We start from the raw sequence: 20,130 nt of genomic DNA on the forward strand, positions 1-20,130 counted from the left end.
CAAAATTATACGGCAATCATTTAATGAAGAATTCAATCAACGAATCATTTTCAACCTTAAATAAGGAAGAAACGTGGACAACCGTACACAACCGTTTCAATTTAGTGGGGGTTTGATAAATCGTTGGGAGTGACTTTGCTAAGAGGGTTAATATCACTCCTTTGGTTCCTGGGATGGGACAGAGGTATTTAGCCCTGCCTGTCCAGGTTATAGCGTTTATTCGCTCGGTTTTGGCTTCGGGTCGCCCTAATGTCTACAAAACCCATATAAAATTAATGGTTTCGAGTGAACCTAGAGCGACTCTTATTCAAAAACTAAATCAGTTTCTGCTACTCGCTTTCATAGAATTTAAAGAAGCCGGCTTTGCCTTTTTTGTTTTGCTTTGTATGTATTTAGTAATAAAGGAGGCAGCAAAAAGACAAAGGTGAATCTAGTGGGTTTCATTGTTTATTGAAAGGATATGATAATTTTAGGCCCTGGTGATAACCATGTAATTTCCTATTTATGGAAAACATAATTTAACACTCGATAATTTAACTAATTTACGAACTAATGCTCAGATATTAAATCTGGACCGATTTTGCTTGTGCTAGAAATACCGCGTCAAATCAGGTGCTTTAAGAATTTGTGAACTTATCGTAATCGAGCTCTGCTTTTTGGGAGCTTGAGTTTCCATCGTGAGCATTACAAGGCATTCTAATCAGCATCCGTCTTCTACTGTCAAGGTACATACCATATCTCGATTAACATCTCTTTCTTAAATATTTTTGTAATCTAGGGAAAATTGACGGAAGACACAAATTTTCACCCACATCATATATTTCTAAACAACACAGAAATTAAATAGAATAGGTTATTGTGTACAAAGTCGAGGCATAGTCATCCTCCCCCAAACCGCTTTACCCTATTCACACCTCCGCTTTACCATAAGAAACAATTCAATAAACATTGGCATGTATTATATGAGCCTCGGTCTGTTCATGAATATATTTCCGTCTTCGTCCCCGTGAGGCGGTGCGGTGATCGACAACGTGGATTTAGATTAACACAAAGTAATCAATAGAGACATACGAAGGTACATTACATGGAGATATCCAGAAAACAACGCACTCTGAGATGGACAAGTCGTTGCTCTTTCCGGATCCAAAACGTTCGCTGTTTACCCAGACGATTAATATGAATACACAATATAAAGAATAAAAATGTTACAGATACTTAGCAATATTAGTAGTCGATTCCGAGTCGAAAGCATAGTCAAATCAGCTGCTTGTAGCCGATCCAAACCTAGGGGAATGACACATATGGATTATCACGAATAGTCATGCCAATTGCTTAAATTTTCTTCTACACAATCAATGAAGTTTCTAGGTAAATAACAACGTTCAAATTCGTAATCATACTCGATCCATACGCAACTACACACTATCTATACTTATCTATACGTATGCATTCAAATCAAAGTACTCTGACTATTGATGGAATACGTCCGGCAACTGTCAAAACATTTGTTGATTTCTACATATGAAGACAGTAAGGAATTTGCTCTAACAAAATTGTTTTAACCGAGTGATAACACTCATGTTTTAACGAATTGCTAACCTAGGTATAAATAATTTGTAATGTTGTAATGTTATAAAATAATTGTTACCGCCCATTTACTTTGCATTGATCGGCAAATGACAAATGTATAGTGACCGTATTATCTCTGAAAAGTGCGCCGACACAATAGTACGGCTTTGAGGGTTACCTATTCATAATATTGATAGGTTTTATTGGTTCAGTTCAAGCATGACGCAAGGGACAAATACACCAACGGGACACATATGATTTGATATTCATTTTCCCCTTTCTCACATTGATACAGAGTGAGCATACTTATGCGGCTCGCCAATGCGATGTGAAATTGGCAATACATGTTCAATATTCGTTAACTGTTTTCACATATTAGATGGAAGTTTTCGGATAATGGTAGTAAAGCACGCGTGTGCACGAACAACTGATTAATGAAGTCTCATTTTATTAAGATGGCTTCTGATCAAAAAATTGAATAATGGAAGAAATTTGTTCTATTTTCTAATTCAAATTTTGAATGTACGATACGGTCACTCCTGCATAATGCAATATTGATGAATATATCGATGGTTTCATCAAGTGTGACACATAACATTCGATATTTACAGTTTTAGTATTACTAATCAGATCTAAATTGTAATCCTCGTCGCATGGCACAATATCGAAAAAACTACCCAGTAGTTCAACACCTCTTGATCGCGCACCTTCAGGAACCTTCACTGGCATCGTTGATAATGAGCATGAACAATTCTTCCCTTTGAGATATTTAAATCCATACACCTTACAGACAGCGAAACGTTTCTTGATTTTCAGCAGAACAAACTCACCCACTGTAATGTCTGTATATACTGCATTTGAGTCTCTCACTCCATTAATTGCGGCAGCTTTCAGTCCAGAATCACGAAAACGATACAATCTATCCGTCGAGCGTTTTTGTAATCCAGATGTCAGCATCCATATAAAGGTCCTCTTTTTCACATGAACAATTTTATTCTTCCGATTTCTTATCCTGAAGACATGCTTAAAATTGCTGGAATCCTTTAAATTCAAGGTTTCTCCAATGTTGGAAAACAGTTCGGCTGATTCATATATTTCGTCTTTGCCATCTGTTATCAATTCTTCGGGAATAGTAACGAATTCAAAATTTCCACACTCAAGTGTTGGTTTTGGCTTTGGCTGCCTTAAAACGATGCTTTCTTCGAATGAAATATCATCAAAATCAAATCCCAATTGGCTTGCTCCACTACAGCGGATATTTCGATATCACCGGGAAGTACTTCTTTGCGCGGGAAATGAGAAGTAGCCTTCAATCGAGGAAAAGCCAGATTGTGTTATTGTCTTGCCATGATGTCTCTTTTGGTTTGTATTTTATTCAGGCGAGCTTCGAATCCTTGCATCGTAAAATTGACTATAGTAGATTCTGTTGATGTGAATGAGCGAGCATCTCGAAAAATTCCTTCACATGTCTGACTTTGAAGTAGTGTTATTGTGAATTCAAGATTCTTTGTTCTACATAGAACAACGAAATTAATTAACGTGTGGGCGTTTATTTCCAGTCCCCAGTAGGCATTAGTCATTATACAGTTTTGTATATTGTTATGCTTCGAGATGCACCAATTGCGCCAGCACCTAATCAGGAACAGAGCTTTCCTGTAATTATAAACAATAATACTAAGTCTCCTTTCGAAGTTGTGGTTCCTTAAGATACAGTTGAAATATTGTTTCTAACAAAAGTGAGTTCTAATTCTATGTGTATGATGTAGGCGTACTAATGCCCATCACTCACCACACGTTAAAGATTCGTTGCGACGGCGATAAGGATGGATCCATGTACGAGGATATAATGCATGAAATAATTTTCAGGTATGCCACAGTGCCGTTGGAAAGAGGAATATGCTGATCGAGGCTTGACATGACTTGTTCAGATGTAATTTTTTCTACTGGTCGAAATTTCATCTTGTCCTTGTCACTAAGGTCTCCTTCGGCCAAGCCGTGTTGGTCTTTCGAAACATCACGCACTAGTTCTTCTAAATGTATTTTCGATACTTGAAACCGACCTGGAAAATTTTAAGGTGGTCCAGATTATTATGCAAGTTCCTAATTGAAATTAGTTTTTATACCAAGTATCAACTGCTTGGTCTGATTGACAAGCCTCGTCCGAAATTTATTCGCTAGATGAGTTGGATCCTGAACGCATAGACTGTCATTGTTGGTGTTGGATACGAACCAAGCACCAAAGGGATTGTCGTTATGATTCGGTAGCTTCATTTTTTTCAGAATAGCTCCAATGAATCGGCTATCACCATCAGTTGCCATGCAAACAACTTTAATGTCTTCTTTGTCCATTTCAGCTTGAACAAAGTTCCACGTGTTTAGAATATCGGTTGTTGAAAATTTATTGTTCGTGCAGTAGTAAAGTATACAAAATGGAGCTGCGTCCATACAAATGGGTTGAGCCATGCATAGTTGAACGTTGCGTCCGATGGGGTTATCTTGTATATCCGCTAAAACTTTCCGTGGCGAAGAACATTTAAATAGGTTCATGATGGACATTCCATTTGTGCCGATTGGTGCTACCAGACCAGAGAGTTTGTCTTCGTTCAGATTATATTCAATGCCACCGGTAATTCTGGTCGCATCTTCGCTCCAGCATATTGCAAGTGGGTATCGGTTTCTTTCCATATATTCCTTCAGCTCTTTTATCATCAGCTTGCCCTCTGTAGAACATTCAGCACTTTTGCTTAAATAACGTTGCACTGTCCGAATGTGCGGTGAAGGAGTGTTTGCTCGATCGAACTCGTAGAGTTCCTTGCCTCCTTGTATGAATCTACAGGGAACATGTGATATGATTCATTATTTCCACAAGGTCTAAATGTAAATATCGCTACCTATATGTAAAAAGATCTTTTTCCAGCATAGTATACCGCATTCCTTGGCCACGAGTTTTGGCGCTACGAGATGACACATTTGATAATATGTCGATTGTATTTGAAGAAGTGATGGTGCGGCCCTCTAAATCTCTGGTGCTGCGGTCGGCCGTTCCGTAGCACGATCCAAGTTTAACTGCTCGGCATCATATGAACAAGTGGCAACGAGGGACTCACGCATTTCGCCATTGCCGGATTCTTCATCACAGCACAATGTATCGTGGGACAGTTGAGTTATGTCAACTGTAACAAGATCTGACATAACCGGTTCATCGTTAGAAAATGACGTACACCCAGCCTCAAATTGTGTCGGTTCATCTGATTCAGTACTCCACTGATAAGGACTAATTTTGTCCGACATGTTATCATCCAGACTCTCAACGACCATAGATTCGGTGTACAACGCGTCCGTCATTTGTCGCTTTGACGTCTCGGCGTCAACCAGAGTCGAGCTGAATATAGCAGCGAACGGACGCTTTTGGCTATTCATCGTAGTCACAAATTCTACCTTATGGACGTTCTTGATGTGAGCAAAAAAGTTAGAAACCCTCCAACGACCAGTCTTCTCGGGACGACAAATAATATAGTTTGCTTGTTCGCATAAATTACACCGAACTTTGCCCAATACTCCATGGGCATCTTCACTAATACGTATATCAGTTTCAAACAACGACTTTAGAAAATGCCTCTGCTCTTCAGATCCATCGAACCTAATACACAGAATTGTAAATCAATATTGTACCAACATTTCCCCTTATTTAATTTTACCTTTTCTGGTAGAACAAGACAATCTTCTCACGCACAGAGTTTTCATTATCAATCGCATATTTTTTAGTTCCGGAATTATTGCTTTGGCTCCGTCTGGTGAAGAAACCGATTCCCCTTTTTTAACAGCAGCTGCCACTAACTTGATGACGGCTCGCTCTCCAGCCATGAAACTAAATTCGGCTGGATTGTCATTGAATCTCCGGAAGCAAAGTCGAAGGTTAGCGCCAACGGATCCAAGTGAAACACATCTTATATCGCTTTCGATTTCTCGAAATACTGGATCCCCTAAATTGCCTAACGCGGCATTTATATATTCGGAGTACTCCAAACAAGCCATAACTGTTGTTGGTATTGGTCCAACTTCCTTCTGCATTGTGGCCCAAAAAATATCCTGAGAAAAGTAAATTTTATATAATTGAATATACTTATTATATCGAATAATTATTGGGCATCGAATCTTACCATAATCACGAAAACTACGACTTCTTCTACCACCCTGGAGAAATTTTTTTATTCGGAATGACAACTGAAAACACGATATACAAATCGCGAAGTTTGATCACAGTTTGCTGTGTTTAAAATACCTCTCAGTAATTGTCTATCCTTGTATTTATACAATTACATACGCGTCAATCCGTTTCAAAGCACAACATCAAAACCTCGATCAAAGCAACACTCTTTGCATACGGACGATATTGTAGAAATGTTACTTTATCATTTCAAAAAAAGTGTCAGGCGTTTCCATTAAAAAGTCAAATCAGTATGTGTCACTCCCCTCGATCCAAACGGGGTTGTTTTCTTTCTACCATTAACAGGACAATCGAATCTGCAGTAATTCTACCAGATCTTTTGAAGTATTTCTTCCAGGCTGTGTGAAATCCATTTCTTCGTCCATAAAGCACGAACAGCAAGTAATCAATCTCCGTGATGAACTTGAGTACTCAATTTTTCGCTAAAGATTCAACTTCGGTAAAAAAACGAGAATTGTGACAGCAACAAATTTTTCCACGACCGCTTGATGCAAGACCTACTAATTTTCCATCTGAGTAATTTGAGAAATTGTGTTTTTTGAAAAAATTGGAATGCCGAGAAAATTGCGTTAAAAGTTATGCAAAATTTCAAGTTGCTATTATAATGAAAGGAAATACTTCGTAAACACGAAAAATGTTTCTAGATTGTTTCGACGTCTTGAACCGTATATATTCTCCATCTGACACCCCCCGAACGAAACAATACGCTGGAAAGTACTCGAAAAATGAAAGTGCGATTAAATGTTTCGAGTATACAATGTGAAGTGTTTGCGACACTAGTGGCACTGATTGATTGAATTCCAATTGAGTAAATCGCCCTCAATATAGTTCAAAACAAACCACAAAATATAAAACAGTAGCGTAGAAATTTCCAATTGAACTACCGCAGGTGGTCGGTACAACCAATACCTACCATCGGATCCTACCACATCAATTCATTAATCTACTTTGAAGAGCCTGCCTTGTTTGTGTCCGATTGGAAATAATGGCGATACCGTTTCACAAGCACTGATATGAATTCGCTGGGCGGATAGATTCTATAAATAAGTGGAAATTTTAATGAATCCTCCGTAGTTTAGCCCAACGATCGAACTAAAAACCATTCATTTCCTTGTGTACGCCAAACCCACAATATCCGGTCGGTTTTGCATAGTTTGTGAACTGTTACGTGCGACGGAACTTGCGGAAAACCACCACCCAATCAAAATGTTCGTGCAATCGAAAAGCGGGTCGACATTTTTCCTGCTAGGACTTTCGCTGGTGTACGCATCCGGTACCCAGTTTATTCCCCTAGAGCAGGCCAGACGACTGTCGTTGTTGTCATCGTCGGCATCGGAAACGCGTATCGTTGGCGGATCTGCGGCCGATGCCAATCAGTTTCCCTTCCAGGTAGCACTGCTGCGTTACGGAATTTCATTGAGCTGCGGCGGATCGCTGATTGCAAACCAATGGGTCCTGACGGCAGCGCATTGTGTGTATAGCGGAAATCAAGTGTGAGTGGGGAAATCGTGGTATATTTAAATCACAGGTTAAAATTGCGGTTTACACCAGGCGATACAAGCATTTCTAACGGACATTCCGCATATTCAAGAGTCTCTATTCCATTGTTATTGTTAGCGATGTACAAAAGCAACCACATGTCATATTCGTCTCTGCATATCCCTAAAGCCAGTGGCGAATATTTCTTCCATGAAATTATGATTCATCCCGAGCCGTGTTTACTAAGCTCTTACCAACTAACAGCGAAATGTGAGATCTGCCTTTTAATTCACGTAACCGCTTTCTAGTGCATCTCCCTTCTCCATCACTGTCCTCGCCGGTACCGTCAACCTGGGCCAGGGAGGAGTGCGTCGTCAGGTACAACGAATCATTCCCCATGAAAACTATGGCAACTTCCGCAACGACATCGCGCTTCTCCGGCTTACACGACCGTATCAGCTGGGCCGAGCCATTCAGCCAATTGCACTTGGGCGCTCTGATGTGCCGACCGGTGGAACGGTTACCATTTCCGGATGGGGACGGCTTTACAGCAACGGGCCACTGCCTGCGTTGCTGCAGTATAACCGCGTTGTCGCCATGTCCGCCAGAGAATGTGTGTCGCAGACCGGTATCCGCTCGGGGCTATTGTGTCTACGGTCACCGGCGAACAATGGTGCTTGTAATGTGAGTAGAGATAATAACGAGAATGTGTCGCCCGTGCAATCGAGAACGCGATTTCGTCGATTGTTACAGTATTGCTTTCAATTCGCAGGGAGATTCCGGCGGACCGGCAGTTTACAACGATCAACTGGTTGGAGTGGCAAACTTCGTAATCAATTATTGCGGTTCGTCTGCACCGGATGGATATGCGAAAGTTTCCGATTTCGTTCAGTGGATACAGTCCAAAATAAATTAATTCAGCTGGAAATTGTTGTTGTGGGGAAATATTGCTAATTTTGCCGGAAACATATTTGTTTCGAATTCTATATTATAGCAAGGAATAGGAATTAGAAAGGCACTTTCAATGTAAAATCGTAATGTAAAAAATCCAAAATCGACAGAAGCTTTCAATCGCTGTTGACATTCTTATAATTTACTGCAGCGTCGATAAATTATGAAAATTATTAGAGTTTATACAATTTTCATAAGTTTCAAAAATGTAGCCGAATTTCCTTGCAAATAAATTTATGGTAGATGGCCCTTAGTTAATCTCAGCCCTTCCATTCATTTTCTGATTTTTAAACTTGAACAAAAATTACAACTCGACTTGACAGAATCAACCATTTCAACAGCGAAAAAAAATATTTAGAGTTTAACTAATATATTAGCCCCCCAGAATACCATCTCTCAAAATATTCTATTCCCCAGAAAGTCATTCCTCACAATGCACCATTCCCCAGAAGGTCATTTCCTAGAAAAGTTTTACTTTTTTATTGATTTGATCTTTTCAAACGTACTACTCGTTCCGACTTCCATTGAACGAAAATCTTCGCTTTCGATTCGACCACTTCTGAAATTGTGTTGAAACCGGAAGTTAGGATGACATCATTTATTCTGAATTAAAATAAAGAATTCGCTAATTCATGTCGTGTTGATTATTGCAATGAAGATTTGGTTCTACGACCTTTCCCCAAATACTATTCCATAGAAACTAAAATACCGAGCTGTTTTCCCCAGAAAGAACTGTTCTCCAGAAAACCATTCCCTCGAAAGCAATTCATAGAAAACAATAATCCAGAATGTACTCATTCTCGGAAAGCTTTATCTAGGATGGACCAATGCTCAGAAGTTCATTCCCCAGATATAACTATTTGCCAGACATGGGAAATTTAGAAAAATCTTGATGAAAATCAAAAATCGTATTAGGAATGTGGGCCGTTTTGCTCCTTTCGTAGAGTGCACTGCTAGCAGCATTAGACAATAGCAGTATTTTTACTTTTCTTTTAATAATATAAACATACATGTAGGACATATTGCAGAATCCAGTCCAGGTGTGTATCTGAGAACTATTTGGCAACAACTGTAGGAAGCGGTAGCCCCCCTTCCTAGGATCCATTAGAATGAAACAGTGTTATGTAAGTAAGGTTATGTGATGACACCAAAACTTTGTGCATTATCCAAGTGAAGGAACTGAGCATGGGCTACCGAAAGCGGCGGCCCCTCGCAAGCATGCCAGTTCTTTATTCGCGTACCCGATTTACTTGAACATATGAATTGATTCCTTCTTTCAAACATGAGCAGTTCTTTGAATTTTTATGCCTAATAACTCTTGCGCGAAAACTCGTGATCTTTTCGTCTGCCCGGTTTATTCAAACATAGGTGTTGATCCCTTCTTTCGAGCTTTCCTTGAATCTATATTAAAAACGAAATGAACGCACATTTTGACAAACGGTTTAGGTTTTTAATAGCATTTATCCTTCTTTTGCATTGAAAATGTTTCGTACGTAAAAGTACGATCCACCGGATTGCTCGGTTTACTCAATCAGGTGGCAATAAATACTCTCGAAAGTACATGGTAAATGGTGCTTATACTAAACGACTGTTATGTCAAATGATCCACTACCATATAATTTTTTTATTCATTTTGTTTATTTGATAGGCACAAATGCGTTAGCTTGGCGGAACCAAATTCTTTTGTTTTTACATTTTGGATATCTTAAAACTAGGAGGTTACAATGTTGAAATATTTTTTTTACAAAAGAAAAGAAAGTTTACAGCTATCTTAAGACTAGAAATAAAATTCAATATACAAGAAAGGGCCAAAAGATTTTTTTATGAAAAATTTTAAAACAAGGGATTCAGTTTGATATACAAGAGGGGGAGTAATGGTATTTTACGAAATATTTTACAGTTATCTTAAAACTAATAATATAGTTTAATACACAAAAAGGGGAACAAATATTTATGAGAAATTTCACAGATATCTTAAAACTAGGGATACAATTCTATTTACAAGATGGAGGACAAGAGTTTCAAAAAAGAGTAAAAATTATAGCTATCTTAAAACTAGGAATACAGAATACTAATTTGATTTTTTTAACGAAAACTTATGCTTGGTCAAGATATTCAGAGGGTGGCTTATTTCCGCATCAGTGTAGCAGCAGTTGTATCAAGGACAGGGGAGAGAAGGCGTATGGTGACAGGGAAAGAAGAGCAAAACTTGCAACTTTCGCTCGAAGGGGGGGGGGGAGGGGGATCAGCGAAACAAATTTGCGCCTCAGTCTAGTAAGTCGTCGAGTACCGGATTGGCGGATGGTATTCTTCGGACCCGCGGGGAATCCTTCAAAAGTCATCGGACCTCGAGTCGCTCTCGCTTCAGTTTCCTTTTATGCAGGCGTAGTGGTAAGGGCGACGGCGGTTACATAGTGGCACTCTGGAGCTGATCGGTTCCACAAGGTAGGAGGAAACTCTAAAAACGAGAAATAAAAAGAGAGGGGCTAAATTGGGATATTTATCGTTTTTATGAAAGTATAAATAAGGGACATATAGGGGAAATCACGAGTTGCCAGCATATCTCGGACTGGTACATTGGGTGGTCTACCTCGGGCCCGAAAGGAATCCTTTAACTGAGACCTGGCGTCACAATACCCGGCGCATACCCAGACAACGTGCTCGATGTCGTGATAGCCCTCGTCACAAGCGTACAGACTACTTTCCAATACGCCGCAAATGCGCATCCATGGTGTAGTGATTGGACATAAGTCGGGACATTACACGAATAAAATCCCGACCCACATCCATCCCCCTGAACCAAGGCTTCGTTGATACCTTTGGGATAATCGAATGTAGCCATCGTCCAAGTTCCCCATTGCTCCACGAGGTTTGTCAACTGTTGAGCGTCCTCTGACGACAAATACTAAAAAATTCGTTGAAGCAGATTGGTCTTTCGTATATGTCACCATTTAATGCGCCCACCTTTGCTAATGAATCGGGCTTTTCATTGCCCGGGATAGAGCAATGAGAGGGGACCCAAACAAAGGTAATCTGATAAGATTTTTCAGATAACGTACACAAGGACTCCTGTATCTTCCCCAGAAAATACGGGAATTGCTTTTTAGGCTTCACCGCACGAAGAGCCTCGATAGAGCTGAGGCTGTCCGAAATGATGAAGTAGTGATCTGTGGGCAGAGTGTCGATGATCCCAAGGGTGTACTGAATTGCAGCTAACTCTGCGACGTAAACTGAAGCAGGATCATTGAGCTTGAATGAAGCGGTGATAGTATTACTGAAGATACCGAAGCCAGTGGACCCATCGAGGTTCGATCCGTCAGTGTAAAACATTTTGTCGCAGTCGACTTCTCGGAATTTATTATAAAATATATTGGGGATCACTTGCGGGCGTATATGGTCCGGCATTCCACGAATCTCTTCCTTCATGGATGTGTCGAAGAATACAGTAGAATCAGAACTATCTAGGAAACGGACACGGTTGGGATTGTACGAAGAAGGATTGATGCTCTGTGCCATGTAGTCGAAGTACAAGGACATAAAACGGGTTTGAGAATTAAGCTCGACGAGCCTCTCGAAATTTTGAATCACCAACGGGTTCAGAATGTCGCATCGGATGAGCAATCGATATGAGAGTTCCCAAAATCGATTTTTTAGCGGAAGAACGCCCGCCAGCACTTCGAGACTCATCGTATGGGTCGAGTGCATGCAACCCAAGGCAATGCGCAAGCAACGATACTGGATTCTCTCCAGTTTGATGAAGTGTATGTTCGCAGCGGAGCGGAAACAGAAACACCCGTACTCCATCACCGACAATATCGTTGTTTGGTATAACCTGATCAGGTCTCCTGGGTGGGCACCCCACCATGTTCCAGTTATTGTTCGGAGAAAATTGATCCTTTGTTGGCATTTCTGTTTCAGATACCTAATGTGACATCCCCAGGTACCTTTAGAGTCGAACCAGACCCCGAGATATTTAAATGTGAAAACCTGATTGATCGTTGCACCCATTAATAGAAGCTGGAGTTGCGCCGGCTCGCGCTTCCTAGAAAAAACAACCAACACAGTTTTCTCCGTGGAGAACTCAATACCCAGCTGAAGAGCACAAGCAGACAAATTGTCCAAGGTATCTTGTAATGGCCCTTGCAAGTCGGCAGCTTTGGGCCCTGTAACAGAGACCACCCTGCAAGTTGCCTTAGCGTGCATGAATTGGCAAGACAATCGTCAATGTCATTCACGTAAAAATTGTAGAGCAGGGGACTTAGACATGAGCCCTGGGGAAGACCCATGTAGCTAAATCGCAATGTTGTTAAATCGCCATGCGAAAAGTGCATGTGCTTTTCAGACAACAGGTTTAGCAAAAAGTTATTTAAAATTGGTGAAAGACCATGCTGGTGCAGCTTCTCTGACAGAATATTGATAGAAACTGAATCAAAAGCCCCCTTAATGTCCAAGAAGACTGATGCCATCTGCTCTTTGTTAGCATAGGCCATTTGCATTTCTGTAGAAAGCAACGCAAGGCAATCGTTCGTCCCTTTGCCTTTGCGAAAGCCAAATTGTGTATCTGACAGTAAGCCGTTTGCTTCAACCCAATTGTCGAGGCGAAACAAGATCATTTTCTCGAACAACTTTCGGATACAGGACAGCATCGCAATCGGTCGATACGAATTGTGGTTGGAGGCTGGTTTTCCTGGTTTTTGAATGGCGATGACCTTCAGTTGCCTCCAGTCATGAGGGACAATATTACCCTCAAGAAACTTATTAAATAAATTCAACAAGCGTCTCTTGACAGAGTCTGGCAGATTCTTTAACAAGTTAAATTTGATTTTGTCTGGCCCTGAGGCTTTATTGTTACATGACAAGAGAGCAAGTGAGAACTCCACCATCGAAAACGGGGTTTCGTTCGCGGTATCGTGAGGAGACGCGGCGCGGTACGTTTTCTGTACCGGGACAGATTCCGGACAGATCTTCTTGGCGAAAGCGAATATCCAACGGTTTGAATATTCCACGTTCTCGTTGGTACTGTTTCGGTTACGCATACGTCGAGCCGTACCCCAAAGAGTGCTGTTTTTCTCGTTAACCCGTCGACGAACCGGCGCCAATAACTGCGTTTTTTGGCTTTCATTAGACTCTTCATTCGCCTTTCTAACGACGCGTACTGCTGATAGCTAGCGGGTAACCCGTCTTCCCGGAAGGCCTTACATGCAGTCGACTTCTCCGCGTACAGCTCTGAGCACTCTTTATCCCACCACAGGGTGGGAGACCGTCCATGGGTATTCGCGCTGGGTACTGGTTTAGTCTGAGCTTGATTCGCACTGTCGAGAATCAAGCCAGCCAAAATTCTGTACTCTTCCTCCGGAGAAAGCTCTTGGGTGGATTCGATTTTAACGGATATCGCGGTCGCGTAACTCTTCCAATCGATGTTCCGTGTGAGGTCATACGAGACATTGATTGTTTCCGATGGTCTTGAACCGTTAGCAATTGAAATTACGATAGGCAAATGATCGCTACCGTGGGGATCAGGGATCACCTTCCACATGCAATCTAACTGTAGCGAAGTCGAGCATAGTGATAAATCCAACGCGCTTGCGCGTACTGGTGGTGTAGGAATCCGCGTCATTTCTCCCGTGTTTAAGATGGTCATGTTGAAATTGTCGCAAAGATCTTGGATTAATGTTGATCTATTATCATCGTGAAGACAACCCCATACCGTACCGTGCGAGTTAAAGTCTCCTAGAACTAGCTGCGGTGCCGGTAAGGATTCCGTGATATTACAAAGCGTTCGGTGCCCTACCGAGGCTCTAGGAGGAATGTAGATGGAAGCAATGCAAAGGTCTTTGCCTTTGATTAGAACTTGACAAGCGACAATTTCAATGCCTGGTATCGAAGGGAGGTTAATTCGGTTGAAAGAATAGCACTTTTTAATCCCCAGAAGTACTCCTCCGTAAGGGTTTTCTCGATCCAGACGAATTATATTAAAGTCGTGGAAGTTGATATTTATATCGGAAGTTAACCAAGTTTCACATAATGCGAAAACATCACATTTTAAACTGTTTAGTAAAAATTTGAAGGAATCGATTTTCGGGAGGATACTTCTGCAATTCCACTGTAAGAAAGTGATCGAATCAGTGACCTCGTTTGATGACTTAGCCATCGAAGGATACGATCGCTGCAAGGAGGGGCCATTTAGCAGTCAGCTGCTTCAAAAATGTTTGCACTATAGGGAGAAAATGTATCAGAATGCTTTTAAGAGGATCAGTAACATTGAAAGTTGTGAAAATTAAGTCCACTATGTCAGAAAATTTCATTAGTCCGTTACTGGACTGAGTGTTTTTTGGAAAAAAGGGGACACTTGGGGTTTTTGGTGTCCCTGGAAGTGGTGGATACTCCTTGTTAGAATTAATATTTCCAAGTCCTGGAGCAAATTGCTGCGGCTTTAGTGCATCACTTCCGTTGGATTTATTGATTGTAGTTGGCGCACTCTGAGGGGACGACACCTTGGCGCCTTTACGAGGCAATTTAGGGGAGGCTAGATTTCTCCCCTTCCTGGATTCCCCTGGGTTAACCAAAGATGTTCCCTCTCGTGGGTCGTCAGATTCTTTCTCAACGTTAGCCAAACCAGCATAGGGATTTTCGGACAGGACAGATGGCGAAGCATTCTTTAGCATTTATGCATAAGAACGCCTCGAGCGTTCCTTAAGGGAGCGCTTAATTTTATCCCCGCGCTGCTTGTACGCAGGGCATGATTTAAGAGCATGTGAAGGGCCCCGCAGCAAATACACTTTTCAGTTTCTTTGTCGCAAGAGTTATCCTCATGCTCTCCTTCGCATTTGCCGCATCGTTTCTTATTTCCACAATACGTGGCTGTGTGGCCCAACTGCTTGCAATTGCTGCAGCTCATGACCCGCGGTACAAACAGGCGAACCTTGTCAAGGAGGATGTAGTTGGGAAGAGAGGACCCGGCGAATGTCACCCGAAGCGAGCCTGATAGAGAGTAGGTAGTCTTACCTCCCTCGGTGTTTGCGGTATACAATTGTTTGCATTCCAAGATCTTAATCTGTTCAAGCGAGGGGTCTTTAAAGCAGCCAACCCCGTGCTCCAACAGTTCTTCGCATTTCAGGCCCGGTTCGGACACTACCCCATCGATTTCTACGGCCACACAAGGCACGTACGCTTTAAATTCCCGCGTAAAGCGCTCACAGCAAGCAATCGCGTTTGCCTGGCCGAGATCATTCACTAGAACATGTATCTTGTTTGTCCGAGCACGTGTTATCTGAGTTACGGCCGGGTAATTAGCAGTCAGATCTCGAGAAAGTTTTAATATATTAACCGGTTTCTCTCCGGTCCGAAAATATACCACCCATGGCCCAGAGGAACCTTCTGGGTACTGCTTTATACGGGGAGCAATGCGAGTGTTAGGGGGATCAGGGACTTCCATCATTACATCAGATGGTATTTCGCCCTCGGCCATTTAAGCACGAGATCAGAGCGTTATATAAACGGGAATGTGTCTTATTATTTGATTACAAGGTAGAGTAAAAGTAGGGAAAAGGAAAGAAAGCAAACGAGGAAAAAAATCAAGCAAAACTTATCTGCAAACAACGTCGATTGTTCCGCACCAGCGAAAACAATGTACTGGATTTACTGCTGGCACCAGCAGAACGGCAGCTAACGAACGAACAAAGGATGACCTTCACTCACTGAAATTTACACACCGAACACCACTGTGAAATATAACGATCCGTTCTGTTCAAAGGTTGGGAGACGTATGAACTACCATATAATGTCTTATGTCAAACAATATCCAACCCTTTTGGCTATAACCAACGTTCCTGAAACACTTTTCTTACGTTGGTGAAAGTTGAAATGGACACTTTCAACGATCTTGCTAACTTGAGGTGTGAGTAATTCGGATTTTCGAAAAGAGCGAGCAAAAATTTGATAGGTTTATTTATGCTTTAAGACTATTTTAATGAACTTTTACCGGTTTTTGTCATTAGCCAAAAGGTCTCGACTGGTGAGAATCGGAAGCCGGGAACCGCAGCGACGACAAAAAGGGTTCCTAACGGTTTCCAGCGGAATTCAAACCGCTCCGATGTCACAAACAGACTGGCGGGTGTCATTGAAGTTCTGTATGAAATATCTGGTTTTTCTGTATCTGTGGCTTGAAAGGCAGAATTTTCGTTGAAAGCGGGACCGTCAACTATGAACGTTTTCATTTTACCGTCATGTGAATACGATAAATGAAACGTATCAAATAAGAAGCTATGATCCTAGTCACTATCTCTAAAATCTGTAAATAAACATTGCTTAACAACAAAAGGGTATAAAAAATGGTTCAAAAATTAAACTCAAAAGGCAATTCATGTGTAAAAGAAGAATATTTGTTGTATCCTGTTCGGCATAAAGTCTGGTGCAACATCGTCTGACATAAGTCATTATGTGGCCATTTGCATTAAAAGTCGTGTATTATAAGCATAGAATAACAGACACTATGATGAATTCCTTAAAAATATCGATCCGCCAATTTGTCCAAAACACTAGCTCCACCTTTTGTACACGGTTCTGACCACTCATAAACAAATTAGTTATCGTTGTTGTTGCTGCTGCTGTTGCTGTATCTGATGGCTTCGCATCGTTGAGCGGTTCATTTTGCAGGTGTGCTGCAGCAGGGAAGCTTCCATATTTTTACTGTTAGGGGAACTGGGGGTAAGCCCGACACCATGGGTAAGCCCGACACCCCACGACTTTTCCCAGTTATCAAATTTTAAATCATACAATAATGACAGGATTTTCGGCATTTCGATACACATCGATGCCATATGGATTCATTAAACGTCAACAAAAAAAACAAAACAAGCGAAAGCAAAGTTGATGCGCTTTTGGATGTTATTTTTAGTTGATACAATTTAAGGTTTTAATAACACAAAAGCTTTGAAAATAACCAGTTTTTGTGTCACACATTCTATTCTACTTTCCATGTCGTTATTTGTGTGTATTGAAGATAAGTTTGAGTATTTCAATACTGTTAATTGAGCATTTAACAATAATGTTCGCTGTTGGGGTAAGACCGACAGTTTTTGGGTGGGGTAAAACCGACACGGTGTTTAGATGATTGGGTTCGTTTTTGATTCGATACAAACGACTGGGTATATTTGTTGGGTTCGATTATACTATAATTACGTCATGTTAATAATTGAAACCGGAACCGGATAGCTTACTACGAAGCGTGCGTCACTTTTACGTGAATGATTCCTAGCAACAGCGTATATAATCTGATTGCAGAACAGCTCTTCTTCGTTATAATGGCTATACAAGTGGCAATAAACCTCGAAAGAATTACTTGAGAAAACCCGTACCATAATATAAACCATGCGTTAAACATTATTTATTCATAAGACCACGCATTCGAATGTTCTTCCTCTTGCTACGCGATGAAGCTACAGAAAGCATGCGTTTGCATCACATATACTCATAGACACATAATTGCACTTTATCACACATACACAATACATTTTTAATGGAAAAAATTGGACAAAAAGAATGTCCAAAAGGGGGTCGCTCTTGCCCCTTTGTGGTGTCGGTCATACCCGCAGCGTTTTTAAAATGTCATTTTTCTCCATTTTTTGGCAACCAATAATTTTTAATGAATTCAATTTTTTGAAACGCTGGAAAAATTATATTTTGTTAAGAACCACCTAAACAAGGATTATGCACAGAATATACAATTTTAGGAGCTTTGAGGAATTTTAGAAAAATTATTGCGCTTAAGGTGTCGGACTTGCCCCGCGGTCCCCTATACCCTGGGCTTGAGGTAGCCGAGAAGCTGTCGCTTGATATGTGGGAATCCTGTCGTTGGTTGATTTTCGAGTGATGCAGCTGATTGAGCGAGGGTGTAGTCTGCATCGACCGCCGGAAACCTGTCGGGCGGCTGTAAAGCTCTTGGACATTCTCTAGGCTGGATTTGTGACTTAAGAGTGCATTATTGACCTGCTGCTGTTGTTACTGTTGTTGAATTTTGTTTAGCATCCGAGACTCGAATGCCTGCTGAGAGCGTGATGGCAACGCAGGAGGTGTAGTGATTCGAGTGGGTGGTGGGATTTTTGGAGGCATGTTATTTTGTTTTCTGGTCGGGACCATTGGCAGCCGACGAGAACTTTTACTTTCAATGCTACGAAGCGAGCTGTTGTCGATTTTTTCATCGTTTGAGTTAGGTGACACTGAACTGGATGTTCGGATATGGCTACTTTTGGCGTCAAAGTTGAACACGTTCTTCTTCAAACTGAAGGGTGAATCATTCATTTGCAGTGAATCGATGGTGTCAGTTCGATGCAGTTCGGATGAAAGGAAACTGTCCAACGACGATTGGGTGTCTTCGGATGAAAATCTACTTCGGAAGGTACCTTTAGTAGAGCCTGCCGTTGTGAAGATAGATCGATCATTTTCATTCGCCGACACGTAACCGGTATCAATGGTTGTTTGTGATTTATTTGAATCACTGGACGAACGGTTGGACTCTATCGAGGACATCTTTTTGTTGAATATCACAAAGTCATCCGTGTCTCCAAGGTCATCGAAGCTAGTCGTAATTACACTAGTATGGCAGGAACCGATGGTTTTGGTTTTATTCGTTGCGAAAAATCCAAATGTCTGCTCATCAAATCCAGACTGGCAAATCCTATCGGGACGATACTGGGAGTAGCTCTTTGGCTGCTGGTCATAACCTTCATACGTTACACTCGGCGACCGATTTGGACCGTCGAATGATTCCGCTTGTCGATGGGTAAAATGTTCGCTTTGGCACAGGTGGAGGAACAAGTTGTAACCCGGGTGGTTTCTTGATTTGTCGCTGAGGGATCTGAAAATTTTCATTTTCAATCATCGGGAGTTTAAATTTAAAAGTACTATAAATGCTCTAAAGACTCACCAAACCAACTATTTGTAAAAAATTGTATTCATTTCGATGTTAATATAGATTCAAGGAAAGCTTGAATCAACACTACAACAATGTCTAAATAAACCGAGCAGACGAGAAGATCACAAGTTTTCGTGCAAGAGTTATTTGGCATAAAGATTCAAAGAACTGCTTATGTTTGAAAGAAGGAACCAATCCAATGTTCAAATAAGCCAGTTATAAACCAGCTTGTGACGGCCCGCCGTTTTCGACGGAACATCCTCAGCAGCTTTGCACCGCATCAGCTCCTTGAATTAGGTAATGCGCAAACCTGTGACTTCACCACAAAAATTTGAATAAAAACAATAGCTTTTCTGAGGAAGGGGCATTCGGGGGAATAATTTTCAGGGGAATGGGGAATTCTGGATAATTGTTTTTCTAGGGAATGGTACATTTTGGGGAATGTGGTTCTGGGGAATGGTATATTTTAGAGGATGGAATTCAAGGGAATGGCTTTCTGGGGAATGGTATACAATCCATAAAGGTGTGCTGTTAGTCTACCGTTCCAATAGGGTATTTGCAGAGCGCATATGTATTGGTGAGCCGTTAGGTAGAAAAAATGTCAGCTGCATATTAGGTTGGAACACGGTTATATTAAAAAAAAAATTTGTGCCGAGCAACTTTTTGGGTTTCATGTGTGTCCTAAACAATCATGCAAATTCCTAGCTCGATCGGACAAATAATATTTTTGCGCACCTGGTTTAAAGTTTACATGGAAATTCGCATGGGAAAATTGATTTTCACAAAATAATTCCTCCAGTAATTCCCATTACCTCCTAAAAATAAATCGATATGTGTTTTTAGTAGGAAATTTAACAGTAAATCAATGTCTCTAAGACCGCAAAACAATGTGAAGCTTTTTTGACGGATTTTAATTGACTTTTTTCGGTGAAAAAGAACGGAAAGAGGTTAATTAGTAGGGTGTCTCAAAATGATATCATGTTGAAAAAGT

General features: G+C 41.1%; 3 protein-coding genes across 3 annotated transcripts in view; 1 reads left to right on the forward strand and 2 right to left on the reverse strand.

Annotated features, from left to right (window-relative positions):
* LOC131689037 (uncharacterized) overlaps positions 1–20,130 on the reverse strand; it is a 273,415-nt gene that overhangs the window by 98,357 nt on the left and 154,928 nt on the right. The window lies entirely within an intron of this gene.
* On the reverse strand, positions 3,231–4,861 carry LOC131689039 (uncharacterized). Its single transcript, XM_058973789.1, has 2 exons — positions 4,461–4,861; positions 3,231–4,399 (listed from the first exon to the last, which is right to left on the reverse strand). Exons 1-2 carry the CDS (start codon positions 4,499–4,501, stop codon positions 3,670–3,672), a joined length of 771 nt encoding a protein of 256 aa, XP_058829772.1. The 5' UTR covers positions 4,502–4,861; the 3' UTR covers positions 3,231–3,669.
* Positions 6,851–8,860, forward strand: LOC131689038 (serine protease SP24D-like). Its single transcript, XM_058973788.1, has 3 exons — positions 6,851–7,290; positions 7,585–7,960; positions 8,049–8,860. The coding sequence occupies exons 1-3, from the start codon at positions 7,004–7,006 to the stop codon at positions 8,190–8,192; spliced, it is 807 nt and encodes a 268-aa protein (XP_058829771.1). The 5' UTR covers positions 6,851–7,003; the 3' UTR covers positions 8,193–8,860.

This window comes from Topomyia yanbarensis, chromosome 3, assembly GCF_030247195.1.
Source record: "Topomyia yanbarensis strain Yona2022 chromosome 3, ASM3024719v1, whole genome shotgun sequence".
Taxonomy (NCBI): domain Eukaryota; kingdom Metazoa; phylum Arthropoda; class Insecta; order Diptera; family Culicidae; genus Topomyia; species Topomyia yanbarensis.

What these genes read in the sequence shown, in the direction of transcription:
- LOC131689039 (XM_058973789.1), bottom strand. Translation starts at nt 4,501, where the DNA reads ATGCGGTATACTATGCTGGAAAAAGATCTTTTTACATATAG. An exon ending in AAAGATCTTTTTACATATAG is followed by an intron (nt 4,400 to 4,460) that starts GTAGCGATATTT and finishes TGTTCCCTGTAG; the next exon opens with ATTCATACAAGGAGGCAAGG.
- LOC131689038 (XM_058973788.1), top strand. Translation starts at nt 7,004, where the DNA reads ATGTTCGTGCAATCGAAAAGCGGGTCGACATTTTTCCTGCTAGGACTT. An exon ending in GTGTATAGCGGAAATCAAGT is followed by an intron (nt 7,291 to 7,584) that starts GTGAGTGGGGAA and finishes ACCGCTTTCTAG; the next exon opens with TGCATCTCCCTTCTCCATCA. An exon ending in CGAACAATGGTGCTTGTAAT is followed by an intron (nt 7,961 to 8,048) that starts GTGAGTAGAGAT and finishes TTCAATTCGCAG; the next exon opens with GGAGATTCCGGCGGACCGGC.